The 20,135-nt window shown below is 45.5% G+C and overlaps 1 protein-coding gene across 1 annotated transcript in view; it reads right to left on the bottom strand.

Annotated features, from left to right (window-relative positions):
• slc8a1b (solute carrier family 8 member 1b) overlaps positions 1-20,135 on the bottom strand; it is a 151,050-nt gene that overhangs the window by 122,529 nt on the left and 8,386 nt on the right. Inside the window, exon 2 of the mRNA XM_061837833.1 lies at positions 15,868-16,020. Within this exon, the coding sequence (XP_061693817.1) occupies positions 15,868-15,939 (72 nt within the window). The 5' untranslated portion in view covers positions 15,940-16,020. The remainder of the gene's footprint in view (positions 1-15,867; positions 16,021-20,135) is intronic.

The following is a 20,135-nucleotide window of genomic DNA, read 5'->3' as shown; positions in this document are numbered from 1 at the left end:
AGCGTAGCATGTGTACGTTGATTGAGGGCTTGTTCTTGGCTTTTTACAAACGTGCGTTCACGTTATTCCAAAAAAAGTGGCATTGCTTTGACGAGTCACAATTAGCCGCTTTTGCGAGCAACGAGCGCCCAAGAACTCTGCGGACCGCCAGAGTGCCGACCTCAACGCCCGCGAGACAAATTTGTACATCACCCAACATCGGCGCGACGCTCCCGAGGCTCGGCGTGAGCAGATCGCCGCGGACACTTTGGAAAATCTTGCGGAAAAGTCAGCGGCCTGTTACGAAAGCGTACGACAGTGCGCCGATGTTCTACAAGCGCGTGAAATATGGTTTTGGCATCCCCCGCTCTTGTACCTGCCACAAAAAATACAAGTCAAAAAGGGAGAAAAGCAGAAAGCCGACAAGTCAGCGGAGCACAATCTCAAACATTCCTTCGGGATAAGGACAAACATCCTGTGGAAAATTGTGGAGGGGGCGTTCCCTGGTTCCAGGCTCATTCAAACTCAAATTATTCATGAACAGACTAGAATAAAACTATCAAGTAAAACTCATCTTTCGAGAGAGAAAACAAGCAGTCTTGGTGGCAATTTACAGCGCGTATAGGTGTAATACTTCTCAAAATATGGATTCTCCAATTTCTGCGCGATTTCAGCAAATATCGTGAGATTTGCAAACCTCATCTTCTGCTCTTTTGCTTGATTGGTCATTTGTGCCAGCATCATATTTTAAAACTAATCAAGCAGTGAATGTTTGAAGACATTTTTTAACGATTCCAAAAGTATAAGAAGACATTGGATTATTTTTTTTTTTAACTAAAATCAAGTAAAACTACTCTTAATAGTCCTGTGAAGATGGCTGCAAAAAAAAAAAAAAAAAAAAAAAAGGGGGAGCGCCAAGAGAGTGTTTGCAGAGTCATCTCGTGAGTACTCCTCAAAATTAAGTTTGACAAAGTCACAAGAAAATTGACAAAAAGCTGACGAAATTTTTCAGGTGACAAATCTTGAAGCCAAAACATGTTTGTTTACATTCAACGCCGACGTTTGACTCTTTCATTGAGGCTCAACGGCGCCTCAGAACGCGGAAAACGACGTCTAAATGCATCCGACGACCGCAAAGTCTTCATGAATGGACTTTGCTTCGAAGAGTGCGCTTTTGAGGTTTGTTTGCTCCGTGGGTGTGCACATTAATGCAAAGTAGTCCTCGGGGCTCTTTTCCTTTCCATTCATAAAGTCTCGCTTGCCATCCCGCCGAGGACGCTTCGGTTTGCCGTTTGACGGCTTGTCCTGCACGATTAAACAAAAGGAGGAAAAGACTTCTTCACACACACGACGCGGTGGAAATAAAACGCCGCAAGCGGCCACAAAAGAATTCAATCGAGTACTCAGAAGAGACTTTTCCAAGGTTTAAGCACAGAGAAACACAATTACATTACGACTGATACAGAGATATTGAACCCAATATTGTACTTTTGAAAGTCGTCAAAACGATGAGCTGAGCACAGCCACTGACGCGCCGAACATTTTAACCGTACTTTTTGTCATCTAAATAACATGTCGGAGTAACAAAATAAAATCATCTCGTCTCAATCATCTTTCCCCGTTGGACTGATTGGAAAAGGCCATTAACCCTTACCGGCATCCCCCGAAAAATGCTGTAGTATTTTTTTTTTTTGTAGCGAAATAGTACTCTAAAATATTGGAATACTGCACATGAAAACATACTGGACGTACATAATTAAATACAATATTTTTCTAAATAATCTGCCACATTTAGTGCTTCAATTCAACGGGCACTGTGCTGTTCCTGCTGGTGTGCAGGCTTTGACCTCCTGGGGGCAGTATAATACAGACATACAGTAGGTGGAGACGCTCACTCCTCAGGAAGCTGCAGTAAAGTTGGTCATTCTTCGCAGATGATAAATACTACACACTACTACGTGACTATTATTATGTTATGTAAAGAGGCCATTATGTTAGCATCTCAGGGCACAGCATATCTTTGAAAAAAAAATAAAAATAAATAACCAACCAACCGACAACATGACCGCTGTGACAGAGGCCTTAGACATGGATAAGATGGCAAGTACGAATGAGTCAGGCTAACAGAACGCTAAAGATTTATACGCGTGGTCTTTTACAATCATCAGTCTCATGAGTCAGAGTCTTACAGCCATACCAGTCTCGTCAGATCTCGGGAGCTGAGCGGTTTTGGCCCCGGTTAGTACTTGGATGGGAATACCAGAGACTGGAAGCTTCTCTCCCGGGCTAAAATGAAGAGGCGCCGCGTCAGGAACGCCAAACAAACATGCGTTCCTCTGAGATGACACGCTGTGGCGACCCCCAACGGGACATATCAGAAAGCAACCAGACCGTAAGAAATATGTACATGTATACACAATTAAAAACGAGGAATAGCGGTCATCTAAAATGCGATGGAAATCTAATGATAGCGTCTTAAATGAGTGCACTGCAAAAGAGTCTTGAGGGCCACAATGGCTGCATTTTCAGGGCCGAAGCGCTACTACGTGTGACGCTAGCTATCGTTGCCCTTGAGTGACCTCGCACCGTCAAAACGGCGCCGACGCAGCACAGCTTCGGCTTTGGGCGAACCGACCTCCAAAACCGGCCTCCCGCTCTCCCCCCGCCCCCTTCGCATGACAATTCCACAGACGCTCGAGCGGAGCAAAAGGCGAGCTCTACTCTTGAAATCAGCGCCAAAACGGAGCGCGCTCATCGATCTGCCCGGTGTTTTCCAGAGCGGTTTGACAATCTGCAGCAAAGTCACGTAAAGAGCGGAGGAGGATTTGTCAACGAAAGCTCGCGCCGGGGGAAGCAAAAATTGAGGAGAGCGGAAATGAATTTTACCTGCGTAGCACCTCCCTTTAATTATACTTCATTCAATGATGATGTTGCGAAGCGTCGCCTGTGGATGCGAGAGACTGAATCCGTTAGCGCTACGCTGAGCCGGTTTTAGCCGTCTAATTGAAAGCTGAGTAAGTACACTGCGCTGTTCCCGTTTTACGGCGGTTCTAACCGTCATGAATAAAGTCGAGTGGAAGGCCGCCATTACTTTGGCTCTCTCGATCGATGCAAAGGGCCAGCAGAAGCCGTTAGCGTTCGCCACTGAAGTCGGATCGATGGTTGTTCTTGACCGTTCTTTGTTCTGATTTGTTTTTACCATTCTTCAGAATTCAAGTCTGCGACTTGCAAAAAATTCTGTTATCGTTTAGATGCTGTTATCCGTTTTTTGGATCATGTTTGTTCTCCAAGCTCACGTCACCCTTTTTTGTTTTGAATTGACAAAGTGTCATTTGGATGGTTTGTATATTTGCGATCAGTCTTCCTTCTCCGCCTCTCACTTCACAGGTCTTTGCTTTTAAATCTGGACAGCACCTTCTCCACCCAAGTGTGTTTCGTAATTAGTTTTTTTCATCCTTTCAGTTCTGTTGGACCGACATGTTCTGTGGCTGCTAATCCTTCTTTGTTTTGATTTTTTTTTTTTTTTTTTTTTTCCCCATCATGTTGTTCCTTCCCCAGGTGTCTTCAACTCTCGTCACATTCTGCTCCTGTGATTTTTGCAGTCTTTTTGGATCGTGTTCTTTTTGAAACAATCTTTGTGTTACTCATAGTTCCTTCTGGTCTTTTTCCACTTGCGTTCAAGTCGAGTCGTGTTTTTCACAATTATTTTTGTTTCAAAGTTTCTCGGGTTCTGTTGTGTCCCTGAGCCGCCACAGATTGGAATCTTTGAAGTGGGAGGGGGTTCCTCCCATTTTCACTTTTGCTTTTGGTCCATGTTCAGAGTCATTAAAGAATCAAGCGTCTCCCAACTGGTTTTGAAGACTTCTTCAGATCGTGTCGTTCTTTGGTCCAAATCCATTTTGATCGATCTTCATCAAGAGGTACGGCGCAGTATTTGCTTTTAATCCTGTTTCTCAGTTTCCCAGTTGCTTTGTTTGGATTGGGTCCATTTTTGCAGTTTTTACCAGGCCCTGCCACCAGCTCGAGTCCGCTTGTGTTGATTACTTTCTGTTTGTGTTCATTTTGTTGAATCTTGGCTCTCTTTGGTCTTAAGTCCTTGTTTGTTGTTCTTTCGCAACTTTGTCGTGGGTCCTTGTCCACAATTGACCCCTCCGTACGGGGCACTTAACCACGCCTCCTGAAGTGACGTCACGCCACGTGCGCTGACGTAAGACAAACAATTCGTAAAAATGGCAAATACAATACAACACATTCTGAACTGAGACAGACGCCATGCTTCTGATTTCATTCAATCGTTCACACGCAGCAGTGTTATGCTAGCGCAGAACGTCTCATTCATTTATACGAGACGTGTATTAAAAATCAAATTTAGGGCATATCTTCGCGCAAACACCGTTCGGTTGAGGTTCTGGCCGCGAGCCGGCAAGAAATCGATACGTTTGTGCAGTCCGATCGTCGCTAAATATCGCTCAACAAGGAATAAGTGTGTCAATCGTTCACACGCAGCGGTGTTATGCTAGCGAAGAACTTGGAATTCATTTATACGAGACGTGTATTAAAAATCAAATTTAGGGCATATCTTCGTGCAAACATGTGTGTTCCGATTGATATTAGATGGATTTAGTTGATGATGCGGTCTTCCACAAAGTTTGACCCATCGAAGGCATTTTTCGTACCGGGTCTTCGGTTTTGGAAAGGGTACGAATCGAAGTCCCACCGACTCGCCTTTCGGGATACCCGTCGTCACTATTACAAAGTCCGTGACTACACCTCTTAACCATATTTTTTGTTAAATAACACCAAATACGCGATAAAACGCTAACTAAACCTATACTGGACCACGCAATGTTGTCTGAGAAAATGGCGGGAGCAAAAACGGGCTTTGGTCTACGCAGATCTCTGGCCTCTGATTGGTCAGTGACGCGGATTGCGCAATATCCACGGAGGGGTCAATTCCTTCTTAACCTAAATGTTTCAAACAGTAGTCCCGTTTTGTTGATTTTTCATTCTCATCCGCTAGTTCCTGTTCCTGTTCTATCAGTTCCCCTCCTTTGTTCTTTTGGCGCAAGTCCTTTGTAGTAACAAAAGTTCACATGATGCATTTTCTGTGAAAGATTTTGCTTTCCCGTTGATACTTAATGTGGTTCTGCCAGGCCTAACCTTTATTGATTTTATTGAATTGAACGGTACACCAAAAGAAAAGTCACAAAAATTGGATACACAAGTCAATTGTACACTTTCTGCTATCTTATAGAAGAGCCTTTATATGTTCCGTCGGTCTTTAGATGCCACTGCCATACAATGATGAAGATAGATACATTATTTGTTGTAAATAAATAATCTCATGACCAATTAAGTGAAATTTCCAGCGGCACACGGGTTGGGAATCACGGCTCTATGACACCGCAAAAAAAAAAAACCCACAACAATTAGGACGGATTAGTGGCCTTTAAATGAGAACTTGAGTTTTTATTCCAGTAGCAAAGAAAAGTTGAAATGGCTTCGATCACACCCGAGTGGCTCATTCGGAGTTCTTCCCTGCCCACGTGCGCCCATTCAAACTTTGCTAACTCTTGCTTTGTTTCCGTGTGGTAGCCATCTTGTTATGCAAATGTTTGCTTGCAAGTGCCGAGTCCAAAGTGGATTTTCACTGTGAATATGAAACGTTGGGTCGGGACGGAAATGCAATCTCTCACTTCTGATCATTACTGCAACGTTACCTGGCAAATGCGACCTTGATTTGGTACTCAGTTTGGAGACAAATGGGGCTATTTTTTAGTACATAAATGATAATTAGATGTTTGCTACATCATCGCGGGGATTTTTTTTTTTTTTTCCCCTAATGGTGCTTCCCTCCACTAATAAAACAGTGGTTTCTATGAATATATATATATATATATATATATATATATATCACATGTATATCAGACTTCTTGATACAGAACATTGTATCCACGTCTACTCCATAAACAAATAGAGTACATTCCAGAATTAAGCTAGCGGACAATATACGTTTAACAGTGTGCTTGGAATTTCATCAAATCTTCATGTTTTGTTTTCCCACATTGCCGTACATTCCACTAAATGAAAAGAAACCCGTGTAACCGTTTGTTTTTGTGACATTTGTGTTTGGTGGTGTACCTCAAGAGTTCTTCTCATGTAAAACTTGTGCCTTGGCGCAATAAAAGTTGGGAAACCCTGTCTTCCATTCGCTAGTATAAACCGCAATTTGACTGTAAAACAAAGTACCAAGTGAACTGTGAGTTTTGGCGTCCAGTTAAATCCCTCGTTTGTATACTGAATACTCGCTTTGGGGCGAAAAAAAAAAAAAAAAAACATCCCAGCCTGCACATTCTCATGTTAACAATTAGCATGGGGAAAGGTTAACGGCTTAGTAGCTCGATTCCTTCCACGAGCAGATGCATAACATCTATTTATCGGCGATAATAAAGCGTCCTCAACCGCACGGCGAAGTACTTGACCTTCCAGAAGTGAACGGAATAATGATGCGACGCGACACTTGCACTGTGATTTAACCCTCGGCTAGGGAAGCGGCGGTTGCGGGGATCAAACGCAGCCTCGCATTATAAATTCATCCACGCGTCCATCAGGAAACAAAAGACGTCAGAAATGAAGGCTGAATTGAGGAGAAGGGCTCCAGCCCATCGCGCAAATGACGTCTTGCTCCTTTTCTTCTTTTTCCCTTTGAACATGATGATTGGAGCCATTAGCCCTGGCAGCGAATGCACGATGACTAAAAGCCTTCAATTCCACTCAGCGTGGATGCCAGCCAGTCACACAGCACATTCGCCGTCCAAACGAGACAAAGGAGGGAAGGAAGGAGTGGGCGGAAAGCAATAAGGCCGCACGGATGCCGTCAAATCCCGATCTGGGAGGAGACCAGATAAGATTTGCGGGTCAAATGCCGACATCCGCAAATGTCTGGCTGGGTGGCTTTACTTGGAAATTTATTCCTCAGCTATTTTAACAGTTATCATCACCGTTCCTCTAAGTCGCATTAGTGGCAAGTTTCCAGTCAATTTCGGTGGGAAAGTAAACGGCATGCGTGATGTTGGAAATCATCTAAAGTGGAACGTTTCCATGGGGATTGACTACGATCTGAGTGCTTTCCCCAACTCGATTTTATTTCCCTTTCGAGAGCCAATCCGTAATTGTGTTTATCGCCATTTCTTTCCATAAATTGCCATTCATTTCTCAGGAAAATAAATGAGCAACTTTGAAAAGGGTTTTGCAACCCTGGCTGGGATTGAGGCCTACTCCATCGAAGGCTGTCAAATTTGGGTGATTCTATCAGGAATTCACCATGGAAAGCAGCAGCGCGAGGGTCATATGGTCTCCGCTAACAGCTTCGATTGGCTGGCGAGACGATCGGACGGCCTTTGCTTTTTGCAGGCGGACGTCAGGCCGCGGCCGCTTTGGTAAACAAAGCCGAGGCGTTCTCCGTCCCGGCAGAGTCTCGCCTCGGCACCTTTTGGCACCCGCGCCTCCGACCGCTCTGAAGCGGCGCCAGACCCATCAGCCTCTCTCCCGGCTCGTCCCGGGGGCCGCCCCGGGCGCGAGCGAAGACAAAAGGGGCGGCCGACGCGCATCGCCCCTCGTGGGAAGACGACCAACCCGCCGCAGACCAAAAAAAAAAAAAAAAAAGAGGGCCTCCATCACAAGATGTTCCCTTTTAGCAGTGTGACAAATGCTGTCTTGTGTTTTGTACAAGGCATTAAAGGCAGCTACCTAATTAAATCCCACACCACCTGCCGGATGAAGCCAGATGAATTTTTCAAGCTTCCAAAAATACATACTTTGTGAGCTGACACAATTAATCCACACAAACCTTTTCCAGGGGAAAGGGCAAAGCTTTCCCATCAGCCGCAAACTTCTTTCCTTTAACACTAAAAGCAGCCAGCGCGGGTCGGCCCGGCGCCGCAGCCGCGATGAGCAAATTGGATTGAAAAGCCTCCTAAAACAGATGAGGTGAACTCGCAGTGTCACCACACGATTATGGTGATGGCAGAAAAACAGCCGCTGAATTGACAAAATATTGATTGTTAAAAAAAGAAATAAAAAAATGCAATCCCACTTTCAAAAATGAGCTCAGTTCTCATCCCTGTAACGCGCACAGCTTGAACGTTGAAATATACGATACAACACGATGAGCTCCTCATTGTGACTTCTAGAATTTTCCATCTGTTTTCTTTTATTTTTTCCAAGACAACGCAACTAGCATGATGGGAATTTATTAGCTTCAGAAGCGGTCAAGTTGTATCAAGAAATACTGGGGCTGATTTTCATTTTTTCATTAGCTCAAGCTGCCTTTTTGTTTGTAGAACCAAATCCATATTTGCCCAGGGTAATGCTAGAACTTCCTTTGAGTGTTTTGTCTGTCTTACTACGGAAACTACTTTTGGTTCAGCGTCAGTTCTCTAGCGCGATTATATGGACTGTAATTTAGCACAAAAAAAAAAAAAAAAAAATCCCAAACCGTCTTTATCCGTGTGTTTTATTGAGTTTTTCATAAGAAAAGACGACCAGCATTACAGCAGCTTGAGGCTAAGTGGCTGAAAACCGGCACATTTTTGATTCCAGTGTAGCAAAACGCCTGACTTGCAAATGTACAGTAGAGCATCGACGTGGCAATTATGCACAATGGATTCCCTTGCCACTGGAACTTCGTAGCCAAACACGTTTTGCAATTTTTGAACCCGGAATCCATTTGTGTGCCCTGACTCGCACAAAGCAAAGCGAGCCAGCGTGACAGCTGAAGGCGCCGCACGGTGCAAATGAGAATCGCCAAGCCGAGACGGGCGGAACCTCGGGCAGCTCGGTGACAAAATGCCACGGCTAACGGAGGCCCGCGAATGAGAAACGGGCCGTACGAAGCTACACAACATATTTTTAATTTTGACATTTTTTTTATGATCAGTTTTCAGTCTGTTTGAACAGTCTTGTCACGATAAAACTAACTCAAACGATTTATTTTCACCCTCAATGAACGTGTCCATACTTCCAGTCACTTCGCTAGCGCTCTGTCCACCTCCAACAAGGAAATGGTATCAATTCCCAGAACGAGACAGACTAGCACACAGTGGCAATCTGGTAACAGAGATTCATTACAGCACTGGGAAAGCAGCGTCTAACGATGACCCGTACACAGTACTCGTAGTATTAAATGTCAATTATATGGCAGAGGATACGTGATTATACCTGCAGCTCACTGTTCAGAGTGGCAGAAGCGGCGGCTGTCGCTAAGGCAACCGCTGCCGCGCGCCTAACGTGATCGCGTCTATGACTTCGACTTTCAGCACGGCGTTTTCGATGTCACCGGCCGGCGTGTGATGACGCCATCAGAGCCTTGTTACATCGCCGCTCAGCTTTGAACGCACACCGGCAGAGCGTTCATCGCCGCGTGTCAGCTAGAGTGAGAGCCTACTTAGGGCCCGGCTACGCTCGCCGCTCCCCATGGACGTCTACAGCGAACGCCTGACCCGGCTGGTGGGCCACATCCCCCCGGAGATGCTGCCCTCGCTGCCCGACGTGGTGGTGGAGTGCATCCACCTTCACGCCGCGCAGCCCGGGGCGGCGCTGCGCAACCGGTCCGAAGCGGCGTTCCTGCGCTGGCTGTGCTCGCAGATCGAAAGCTCGGTGGCCAAAAAGGCCCGTTCCAAAGAGGGAAAGGGACCCGAGCGCAAGCCTCACAGACCTCAAGAGACGCCCCTCGAGAGAAAGGGAGTGCATAGGACACGCAGACAGGAGCAGGAGACCATCACACCTCTGCACGTGCGTCACGGTCATAAGGAGACTAAGGAGCTGATGAAAGGCATAGTTGGAAAAACAAACAGAAACAACACCAAGACCCTTGCATCCCACTACCATCAGAGCCTTGAAGAGACTGGGCACCTCACTGGATTAGATAACCACCGTGTGCGAGACAGTCTTATGGAGACTAAGGAGCAAAAAGGACGCAACGAAAGGAATGGAAACAACCGCATGCATTTTAGTCTGAATGAGACAAATGAGGCCAGAAAGGTTGAAGACACAAGTGGAAAGAACAGAAAACCCCTGGTCTCCCCCTTGTACGACAGCCTTTCGGAGACTGAGGACTTCATGGAAATTGAGAAAACGAGTGGAAACCAGCAAAATACCCCCGAGTCCTTCATGTATGACGGTCAGAAGGAGACTACGGACTTCACAGAAGGCCAAAACACTCACGGACACGACCGGATCGCTCTTACATACCACGTGCAGGACAGTTTTATGGAGACTACGGAATTAACAGGAGAGGGTGAAGCAAACGGAAACAAGCAGAAGCAGCTTTCATTCCACACGTATGACAATCTGGAGAAGACTAGGGAACCAAAACCTTTGGAAAACAACCACCTTGCATCCCACACGGGTGACAATATTGACGAGACTAAGGAGCCGACGAGAGTCAAAAACATGAATGACAACAATCGCTGTGCAGCCCAAATGGGGGACAATTTGGAAGAGACGAAGGAGCCCATAAGAGTCAAAAATACAGATGCCAAAAACCACTTTGTGTCCCACATGTGTGACAATCTTGAAGAGATTAGGGAGCTTCTCAGAGTCAAAAACACAAATGAAAGCAATCGCCTTGCGTCCCACATGGGTGACAATCTTGACGAGACTAAGGAGCACAAAAGAGTCAAAAACACAAATGGCAGAAATCACTTTGCGTCCCGCACGCATGACAATCTTGAAGAGATTCGGGAGCTTTTAAGAGTCGAAACAAATGAAAACAACCACCTTGCATCCTTCATGGGTGACAACCTAGAAGAGACTAAGGAGCTCATAGTCAAAAACAAAGACGCCAACCATTACTTTGCGTCCCACATGCGTGACAATCTTGAAGAGATTAGGGAGCTTCTGAGAGTTGAAGACGCAAATGAAAACGAGGGTGACAGGGATAAGGACACAACGGACTTGAAAACAGTTAAAAATATAAACACAAACAACCGCAAAAACCAAGCAACCCACACGCGGGACATCTTTTGGGAGACTAAAGAGTTCCTGAGAGGGACAAAAGAAGTCAAAAGGAGAAACGGAAACAACTACACAAATACCAGTCTTAAGGACACTAAGGAGTTCGTAGGAGGCAATAAATCAAGTGGAAACCACCGGAATCACCTTGCATCCCACACGCATGATGATTCTTGCGAGACGAAGGACCTGAGAAGAGAGCGAAAAGGAGTTGATAAAAGAAACATCCACAGCAGTTTCAAGGAGACTAAGGATTTGATCAGAGGGGATGAAAGCCATAGAAACCACCGGAAGCCTGTCCTGTCTTACACGTGTGACAATCTTAAGGAGACTAAGGACCTGATAAAAGTACATCAAACTCATGGAAACCACCGGAGGCCTGTACCGTCCTACATGCGGGATTATCTTAAGGAGACGAAGGACCCCGTAAGAGTGGATAAAGCTTGCGAAAACCGCCAGAAGCCTGCCCAGTCCTACATGATTGACATTCTCAAGGAGCCTAAGGACATAAGAGTGACTCAAACTAATGGAAACAACCGGAAACCCATCCCGTCCCACAGGAATCTCAGAGAGACCGAGGAGCCGTTCAAGACGGTGACAATGGTCGGGTCCCGCGAGGGCGACGACCACCGGGAGGCGAAAAAGCAGCGGAGAGGACCCGGCAGGCCCGAGCCGTCGGCCCGAACGCATCACAGTCGAGAGAAGACGGCCAAACGGAAACACAGGAAGTCGCCGGAGACCGTCTCGAGCGCCGGGCTTCCGAGCTGCCCCCACAAGTCGGTCTTCACCTACCTGAGTCTGGTCGAGACGGTCGACAACGAGCTGCAGAACCCCAGCTACGACTGGATGCCGACCGGCTCCATCAGTCGCCGGAACGCCACCGAGGCCAAGGAGCCGTCACGCTCCAAAACGAGCAAAAAAACGACAAAGGACTGGAAGACCGTGGGCTCTTACGCCTCCCTGAACCTGAAGACCGAGAGCAACCTCACGCGATTGGGCCGCGACCGCAAGCCCCCGAATTCGTCTTGCGCCGACAAAGACAAAACAAGAACCGGCTGGAAGCCCGGCAGATCTTATCGCGAGACTGAAAGCGCGGCCAAGCGCGTTCAGTTCCTGCTGGAAAGCGTCGGGTGACGACGGAAGACGTCTTTAACCAACGGACGCGGCGTCTGACGCGTGAGAAGCACACCGAGGAGGTCGGCTGTGAAAATTAACGTCTGGCAGGATATGAAAAGATTAGAAAAGTTGTGGCGTGATGACGCGTGAACTTTGACTGAAGCCTTTAAATGAGAAGAATCAGGATTAAAACTGACGCGAAGCACGACGGCAACGTGGCTTTGCGTTTTCTTGGATACAAAGAGTTCGGTCTCAAGGGCTTGTCTGGAACATGGCGGTGTGCAAAAATCGTTTGTCATAACTGAATACCAAGCGCTCAAAATGTTCTGGAACGCCCCCGCTTTTGTATGTGTGCGTTTTAGATTGGCCACAACATCTGAACACAATTGCGGTGGCCTTATCTCTGAAACGGAAATCAAATATTCTCCAGAAATGTGACCCGAACTGGCCATTGAGTGGATTTGAAGTACCGAAAGAAAAAAATTGTTTGCTCAGAGGTTTGAGACCAGGCCATTTTAAATTGAAGTCAAAGTATAAATTTGAACTACTTTACCATTTTGTTTTTTTCCATGGACAATAAAGTCATCTTTCCCTGAATGAAAATACGAGAATAAGATTCTATTTTCAAAATGAGCGATTATTGTTTAGGGAGGCTCCATCCTCCCCCGACAAAGTCTTGAGCTTGGCTGTTGTTGATGGGAAGGGTGGGAGGACCATCAAACTCGTTTGTATGAAGTGACCACAATATCCCGTGTATGTCCTGTGCACGTGTTGGTCACGTTCGCCTAGAGAGGCCTCGCGATTGGCCGCCAACCGGTCGAGGTCTTGCCTGGCTTTCGCCTGACGTCAGCCGGTTTAGGCTCCAGCCCGCCTGCAAGCGACGCACAAAACGGACGCCTGGCCGAATGTCTCACCGAAATGTTTCAGCGCTCGCCGTTAATGGCGGAAGAGGAGGCTCGAGCTCGAGCTGTCGCGCGCGGACGGCTGATGAAGGCTCAGACGATCGAGCGGTCGCAAATGGGCAGGACGACGTGACATGCGCTACGCGGCTTGCGAGTTAAGGAGCAACAGACCCAATCATCTCCGGTGGTTATAAAACTGCTTCATTGAATCGTTTAATCGTCTTTGGTGTTTAGCAAAAATGTATGTGGGAATTCACTGATGAAATGTTCGCGGATGTTTACATCTGGTTTGTCAGAGCTGTTCGTGAAAACGAGCATCTTGGATTCATCTTGTTAATAAAAAGCCGTATTTTGAGTGACTGGCCTAACATCCATCCATTCATTCATCCGCGTTCTGAGTCGCTTATCCTCACAAGGATCGCGGGAGTCCCGGAACCAATCCCAGCGGTCATCGGGCGGGCGGCGGGGTACGCCCTGAACTGGTCGCCAGCCAATCGCAGGGCACACGGAGACAGACAACAGTCGCACGGGCAAATTCCGAGTCCATCTTGACATTCGTATTTTGAAGAAAATCTCATTCCCGGCCAGTCGTCCGTGTCAACGTGGATTGTTTCCATTCAACAGCCGTCAACGGCGCAGAGTGACTTTTGACTTTCGCGTGAATCCAACGTAGGTTTTCTTCAACACAAAAGACAACAAGCTAACGATAATTTCTTCCAATCATTTGATCTTTTCCGAGCGTATCCAAGCATCGAGCGGAAAGGCACAGAAGGCGACATTCATCTCGAGACTCGTTCCACTTTCACTTGACCTTTTCCTTTCACCCTCTCTTGGAAGATCACCCCATCGCCTCATCGCCACATCGCCCCATCGCCTCGTCCCGCGCCGGACGGACCCACAGCGCTGCATCCGAGCGCCTTTCGAAAAAAGAAAGGATCCGGCCGCGCGCGGTGACGCTTGATCGCCTTCGACGAACGCCGGAAAGCCAAACGGCTCCGATCGGGCCGCGTGTTGCTGACTCGTTTCCTTTCTGTGCAATCTATTCGTCATCACGATCAGGAGCGACGTGCTTTGGCGGCAATCGATACCAGGGGGTCTGATGCTTCAAAGAGGATAAGTAACCACCGCACATCATCATATTCATGTATTCCCTTTGCCAAGCACAGAAAAACAGATTCTGCTGATGATTCTTGTAGGCCTAAGCATCGTTCAGCCAAATTCCCGTCTTGAGTTGTGAGCAAAAACGTTCATTGTGGCGGTGAACCTCCCGACAAAGCGGCGCTTCGGATTGTGAGCAATCTTTCAAAAAGAGGCCTGGAGCTGTTCACGGTCAAACTAAGCAGAAAACAAAAAGACAATCCTGCGTCGTCTCGTTAAGGAAACCAAATGAACTTGGTCTCACGGAAGTTTGCAAATTTAATGCTAACACATAATGGAAACACCATGGGCGGGCGAACAACGCAACACCCTAAACGACATACAGTGGAACACAAACTTTAGAAATACATGTAGACAGCACATACTAAACTCACACGCATATATTCTTTATCCTGTGCAAAAGGTGGCTAATATCATCCATCCGTCCATTTTCTTAACCGCTTATCCTCACGAGGGTCACGGGAGTGCAGGAGCCTATCCCGGCTGTCAACGGGCACGAGGCGGGGCACACCCTGGACTGGTTTGCGGGCCAATCGCAGGGCACACGGAGACGGACAAGAGTGACCCTCCCACTCACACCACGGGGCAATTTAGAGTCTTTAGCGAATGCATATTTTTGGGATGTGGGAGGAAACCGGAGTGCCCACCCAGAGAAAAGCCACGCAGGCACGGGGAGAACATGCAAACTCCACACAAGGTGGGGCCGGGATTGAACCCGGGACCTCAGAACTGTGAGGCCAACGCTTTCCAGCTGATCCGCCGTGCCGCCTGAGTAATATTACTTCGTCTTAATTTGGATGGATTGTCATCTTCTGTGTTTGATCATCAAATCTACAAGTAGTATTTCTCATCCTGCCCCCTGGTGGCCACAGAGTACAACAGAAGGAGCACCACAATCCCCGTTGTGTTGCCGTGAGTCAATTTAGTTACTCTTTTGCCTTTGAAGTAAAACACACTATTTATTAAAGACTATTGGGGGGGTATTTTTTTCTCCCTTCAGATTTGACAACAGATTAATGGCGTCTCCATTGAGCTGAATGAGGAACGACGATTTGCAAGATGGCCCACAGAATGTTGCCAAAATGTTGTTTTTAGAGGTGTCACTTTTTTTCCCCCAAATGGCGACCATGTTTACATTTTTCCTTTAAGTGGACGTGCTGGACTTGAGCCCTTCCAGAAGAAAGCAAAAAAACTCCACGTCGCAAGTCGAGCGTTAACGGCCTGACATTCAGTTTCTTTCCCCTTTAAAGCGAAAGACTCACGACAGCGTTTCTTACGCGTTAAAAATAGCAAAGCCGGGCCCGGGCAATATTGTCCCGAGTGCAGCTGTCAAGAACGTCAGGTCCTGCCCTAATGGATCGGGCGCGAGTCAGACATTTTGCTCCAGCTTAGGGTTAGCGAACGGGACCTTGTCGCGCTCGTGAACGTTAGAGACGCGCTGACTGCTGCAGAAATCCCATCGACTTCGGGAACGCTTGAATTCCTTCAATGTTTGCAGTCTCGTTTTAGCAATCAGACTGAAGGTGAAATACAGTCAAGCACCACCACATTGCAATTGAAGTCTACTGTCAAAACTGTCTTCAAAACGCCTCCTGAAGTCCGCTAGCGTAATGCTAACACATCATGAGAAATGCCATAAACGTGGCGAACAAATATTTCAACACAAACGCAAAGTGACAGATAATTTGAGAATACTCACAGGCATACATTGTTTATCCTCTGCGAAGAGCAACTGGTATTCCTGCGACTTGAGGAGCTGAGAAGTCTTCATACAGCCATGCCATGCCTGTGTTATACTGCCCCCGGTGGCCAAGATGTGCACACTAGAAGGACTAGCGCAATGTCCACTGAACTGGAAAAAAAAAAAAAAAAAAGACAAAAAGGGTTTCATTTTTTTACCTTCCATTTACTTGTCAATGTTTTAATGATGTAGTTTAATAATGCAGTTTTTTTTAATTCGAATCAGACGACACATTTGTGAGGGGTCAACCCAAAATAAAAATAATGAAAAAAATTGGCCTTGACTTATTGGTGACCTGAAAGTTCTCTTTTGGAACTTTTCCACATTTTCTTGTATGCGACATATCAGGTGCTGGATGGAAAAACAATTGTTGCTATAATTCCGCCACCGCAGACATTTTCCTCCGAAGACCTTCGACTTCCCTGCGTACGTTAACAACTTCTTGGCCGTTGTGTCTAAAACGATGGCGCTTATTAGCATATTTAGCCAATTGGGGCCGGCTCAGCATCGTTCACGGGGACCGGCGCGTCCGACGCCAAAACCCCTCGCCATCTTCTTCGCTCGTAACGATGACAAATGTGCCGCGCAGTCGTCCTGCGTGGCCTCCGTATTCTCATTTCGGAAACGGAATGGCACGACTTTGATGACGCGGCGAATTCTCAAGAGAGGGAAATGAAGCCGTAGGAATGTTGACAAACTGCACGATTTTGCAATCAAGCGGACTCGTTCAACGGCAAATGTAATTAAAAGAAGAAAAAAAAAATCCCCACTGCAGGTCATGTTTTCCCACGCAGAGAATATATAACGGCGCATGAATATCAGAAAAGCAATAAATAAAGTTATCCAAAAAAAAATAAAAAATTGCTCTGGAGGTCAGATTAGAGTCAAAATGGTATTGGATCATTTATTTGTATCACATTTGTACCAATTTCAGCGTTGACCTCAACGTTCCGAGGTCCCAGGTTCGATCCCGACCCCCCCCTGTGCGGAGTTTGCATGTTCTCCCCGTGCCTGCGACGGTTTTCTCCGAGCACATCCCAAAAACAAAATGCCAAATTAATTAGACACTCGAAATTGCCCCATGCGATTGGCTGACGACCAGTTGAGCCCGCCGCCCATCGACAGCTCCCCGCGGCCCTCGTGAGGATGAGCGGCTAAGAAAACGGATGGCTGGATAAGACAGACATATACTTTGGTGTGCTTAAGCTGTCTTTTTAGGAAATGTAGCAACTTCATGTTGTGCGATACGGATATTCAAAGGATATATTGACTTATATTTCATCAAAGTGCAAATAATTGCTAAACTAAAGCATCGATAGCTTGACCGCGATATTGTCAAAATCAACACGGTATTGATATTTGGATGGATTTTTTTTTTTTGGACAGCGACAAGTTGTACGCCCGTCTCCTGTTTCGGAACTTCGTGGGAAAGTTTTTGCGGGCGTTTGTCTTTCACGACGTGCGTTTTGTGTCCTTGCGTGTTTACACTGCAAATATTTTTTTTTTTGGGGGGGGGGGGTTGTTTTTCCCACCACGCAAGCACATCTCAAGACACGCAGTGGAAATAACGCGTACACATGTAACATACAGTCAGTACGTTGTCGCGCTGTCCACGGGCGTGTAGTTGCACCTGTCTTCACAAATGTTTGGAGTGCAGACATTTTGATGACAAGCCGTTTTCCGCCATTGTTGTTGACGTTGCCGTTTTTCCGCGCGAGACGACGAACCTCGTTTGTTACGTTCAGGAATCATAGATCGCTCGAGGGAAACCCGTAAAATATTGACCGCATATTGTATATATGCTTGAAATCTTTACGCATAATATCGATACAAAATACGGATGTGAGGCAGAGGTATTACTTTTGTCCGTTCGTGGGCGGCTGGCCTCGTTTTCCACACTGTAGTATCTGCGAGTTTGAACGTGTGTGGCTTTCAAAAGAGAGCTTAACTTCCCCCCCAAATAATACCTCACATTCATATTTACACATATAGCGTTAAAATATACATAAATAATAAAACAACAAGATGGTGACCACTTTGCAGTTTTTGGTCTTTCTCGGGGGTTGTGGAACGTGACCCCTCCCGTCCCGTCCCGCCCCGCGATAAACATTAGGCGACTGTAATTATGTGTTGGTTTAGCATACTTATCCGCAAGATGTAACCAATTTTTGTTTCTAATCTTCATTACCCAAAAAAATTCATTTGCCTCACTGAAGCCAATGAAAATGTTATTTTACATACTTTAACCTCAGGTATTAATGATAATAACGAAAGACTTTGATGGCGTTTTGATGTTTTCTCTTTCCCCACTCGGCATTTAGCCGAACGCGTGATAGCGGCGTGCCTCGTTAGCATGCCTCGTTAGCGCGTTGGCATTTCTTGCCGACTCAGGGCTGCGAGCACAAAGTCGTCTTATGAATCTACAATTAGCTAGTAGGGCTTTTTTTGGTTTGTGTTCTCTTTTCACCGTCGTCTAAAAATGCAAGAAAACCGACTCGACTCTGGAGTCTGTGATTAAGGTTGTGAGGGAATCAAGTGTGGCGCAAGTCCATTCATCATTGCGCACACACACGGGTACACGCGGAATATTTTCTGATGCAAATGTATTTCTCAATGCAGTCATCAATAACTCTCACACGCATATTTGTTTAGGCTTCCAAGACAATTTCTTTTTTTTTTTTTTTAATAAATCAACCTCAAATATAATTGAAAAACTCAATTTAAGCGACTTCCAAAACGTGTACGTTGGAGAGATTTTAGACGTACTCGTCTTTGATGTTTTATGCCATTATATTCAACGTCAAATCATTGGATTATTTTTATTTATGTTTGTTGGAATTGCGGTTGGTACAATACGTTCATTGAAGACTTTCAAATTGTCACTTGCATTTTGTTCTTGGGAGGTTTACGCAAACAAAGACAAAATGCTCGTAGACGCGCCGGCTTCTCGAAAGACCGAATTATCTTTAATACGTCTGAGTAATTAAAGACTCAACTGTTTTCTATGACTTTTAACGGGAAAACACACTTTACGCATTGTACTGAAGCAACGGTCAAGAATAATCAAGTGATTTGACATCAAGAAACCCTGAGGCCACAAAAAACAACAACAACATGTCGCCCACCAGACAACAAACAAACAACAAAGAGACACAACAGTGCATCAGTGGCAGTATGGAGCCACAAATTAGTTTACATTTTATACACAAATGATGGAGCAGATCCACCTTGGACGTCGTCGCCAAAACTGGTGGAAGCGCCGCATGCGGTCGACGGATGGGAGGATGAACTGGTTAGTGTGTCATTCTCTGTGTGTGTGTGTGTGTGTGTGTGTGTGTGTGTGTGTGTCCAATGTACAACATTCAATTCCACTAAGTGCAGCAAGCAGGGAGATGCTTTTTCATTCCAAGCGAATGAAGATAGAGGAGAAGAATACAGATTGGTGGCTAAAAGCAAGATCACACACACGCACAAATTTTCACGAGCAAGCATTTTTCCAATCATGGGAAAAAAAAAAACCTCTGGTCGTGAAATAGTCGACTCGCGGAGGAAAGAAAAAGACGAGACGCTCGAGCCCGGTAGGGAATTAAAAAAAAAAAAAAAAAAATAGAGCGCAATTGATTCAAACAAAGTTGTTTATTGTCATTGTTGAAAAACAAAGACTGTTTGGGAATTATTATCAATGGGGGGGGGGGGAGAAATACTCTTTTATTCTAGTTGGAGGAGGAAACCCCCAGAATTTCATGTACGTAGCCAATAATTTATTTATTCAAGTAAAACACAGCGGCAACCTCGTTATTTACCATGAATTTTAAATAGTCCAACAAATACAAAAATAATAATAGTAAAGTGATCTGAGCATTTGTTGTTACCAGTAGTTTGTTGATTTTTTTTTTTATTTGAATGAATTAAAATAAATGACATGAAATATACATCATTATCATTAAATTTCAATAAGGTTTGTGATTTAAAAAAATATTAAATAAATATGTGGCTAGGTAAATGAGTTAACAGTACCATTTGGCATATTCTAATCTAATCTTAAATTACTCGTAAATATTCTCATAATAACAAAAAATATCATTAGCCTTGCCAATAATTTCAGTAATTTTAAAATTAAATAGAGGTGACTTCAAAGATTGACTAACCATACCAATTTCATTACACTTCAATTCAAATAAGAAAATATAAAAAAATAAAATAAATGTGATCTTGGCAAATGATTG

The sequence above is a fragment of the Syngnathoides biaculeatus genome, chromosome 12 (assembly GCF_019802595.1).
Source record: "Syngnathoides biaculeatus isolate LvHL_M chromosome 12, ASM1980259v1, whole genome shotgun sequence".
NCBI lineage: Eukaryota > Metazoa > Chordata > Actinopteri > Syngnathiformes > Syngnathidae > Syngnathoides > Syngnathoides biaculeatus.
Note: the sequence above shows the minus strand (reverse complement) of the source record. Positions and strands in the feature narration are given on the sequence as shown.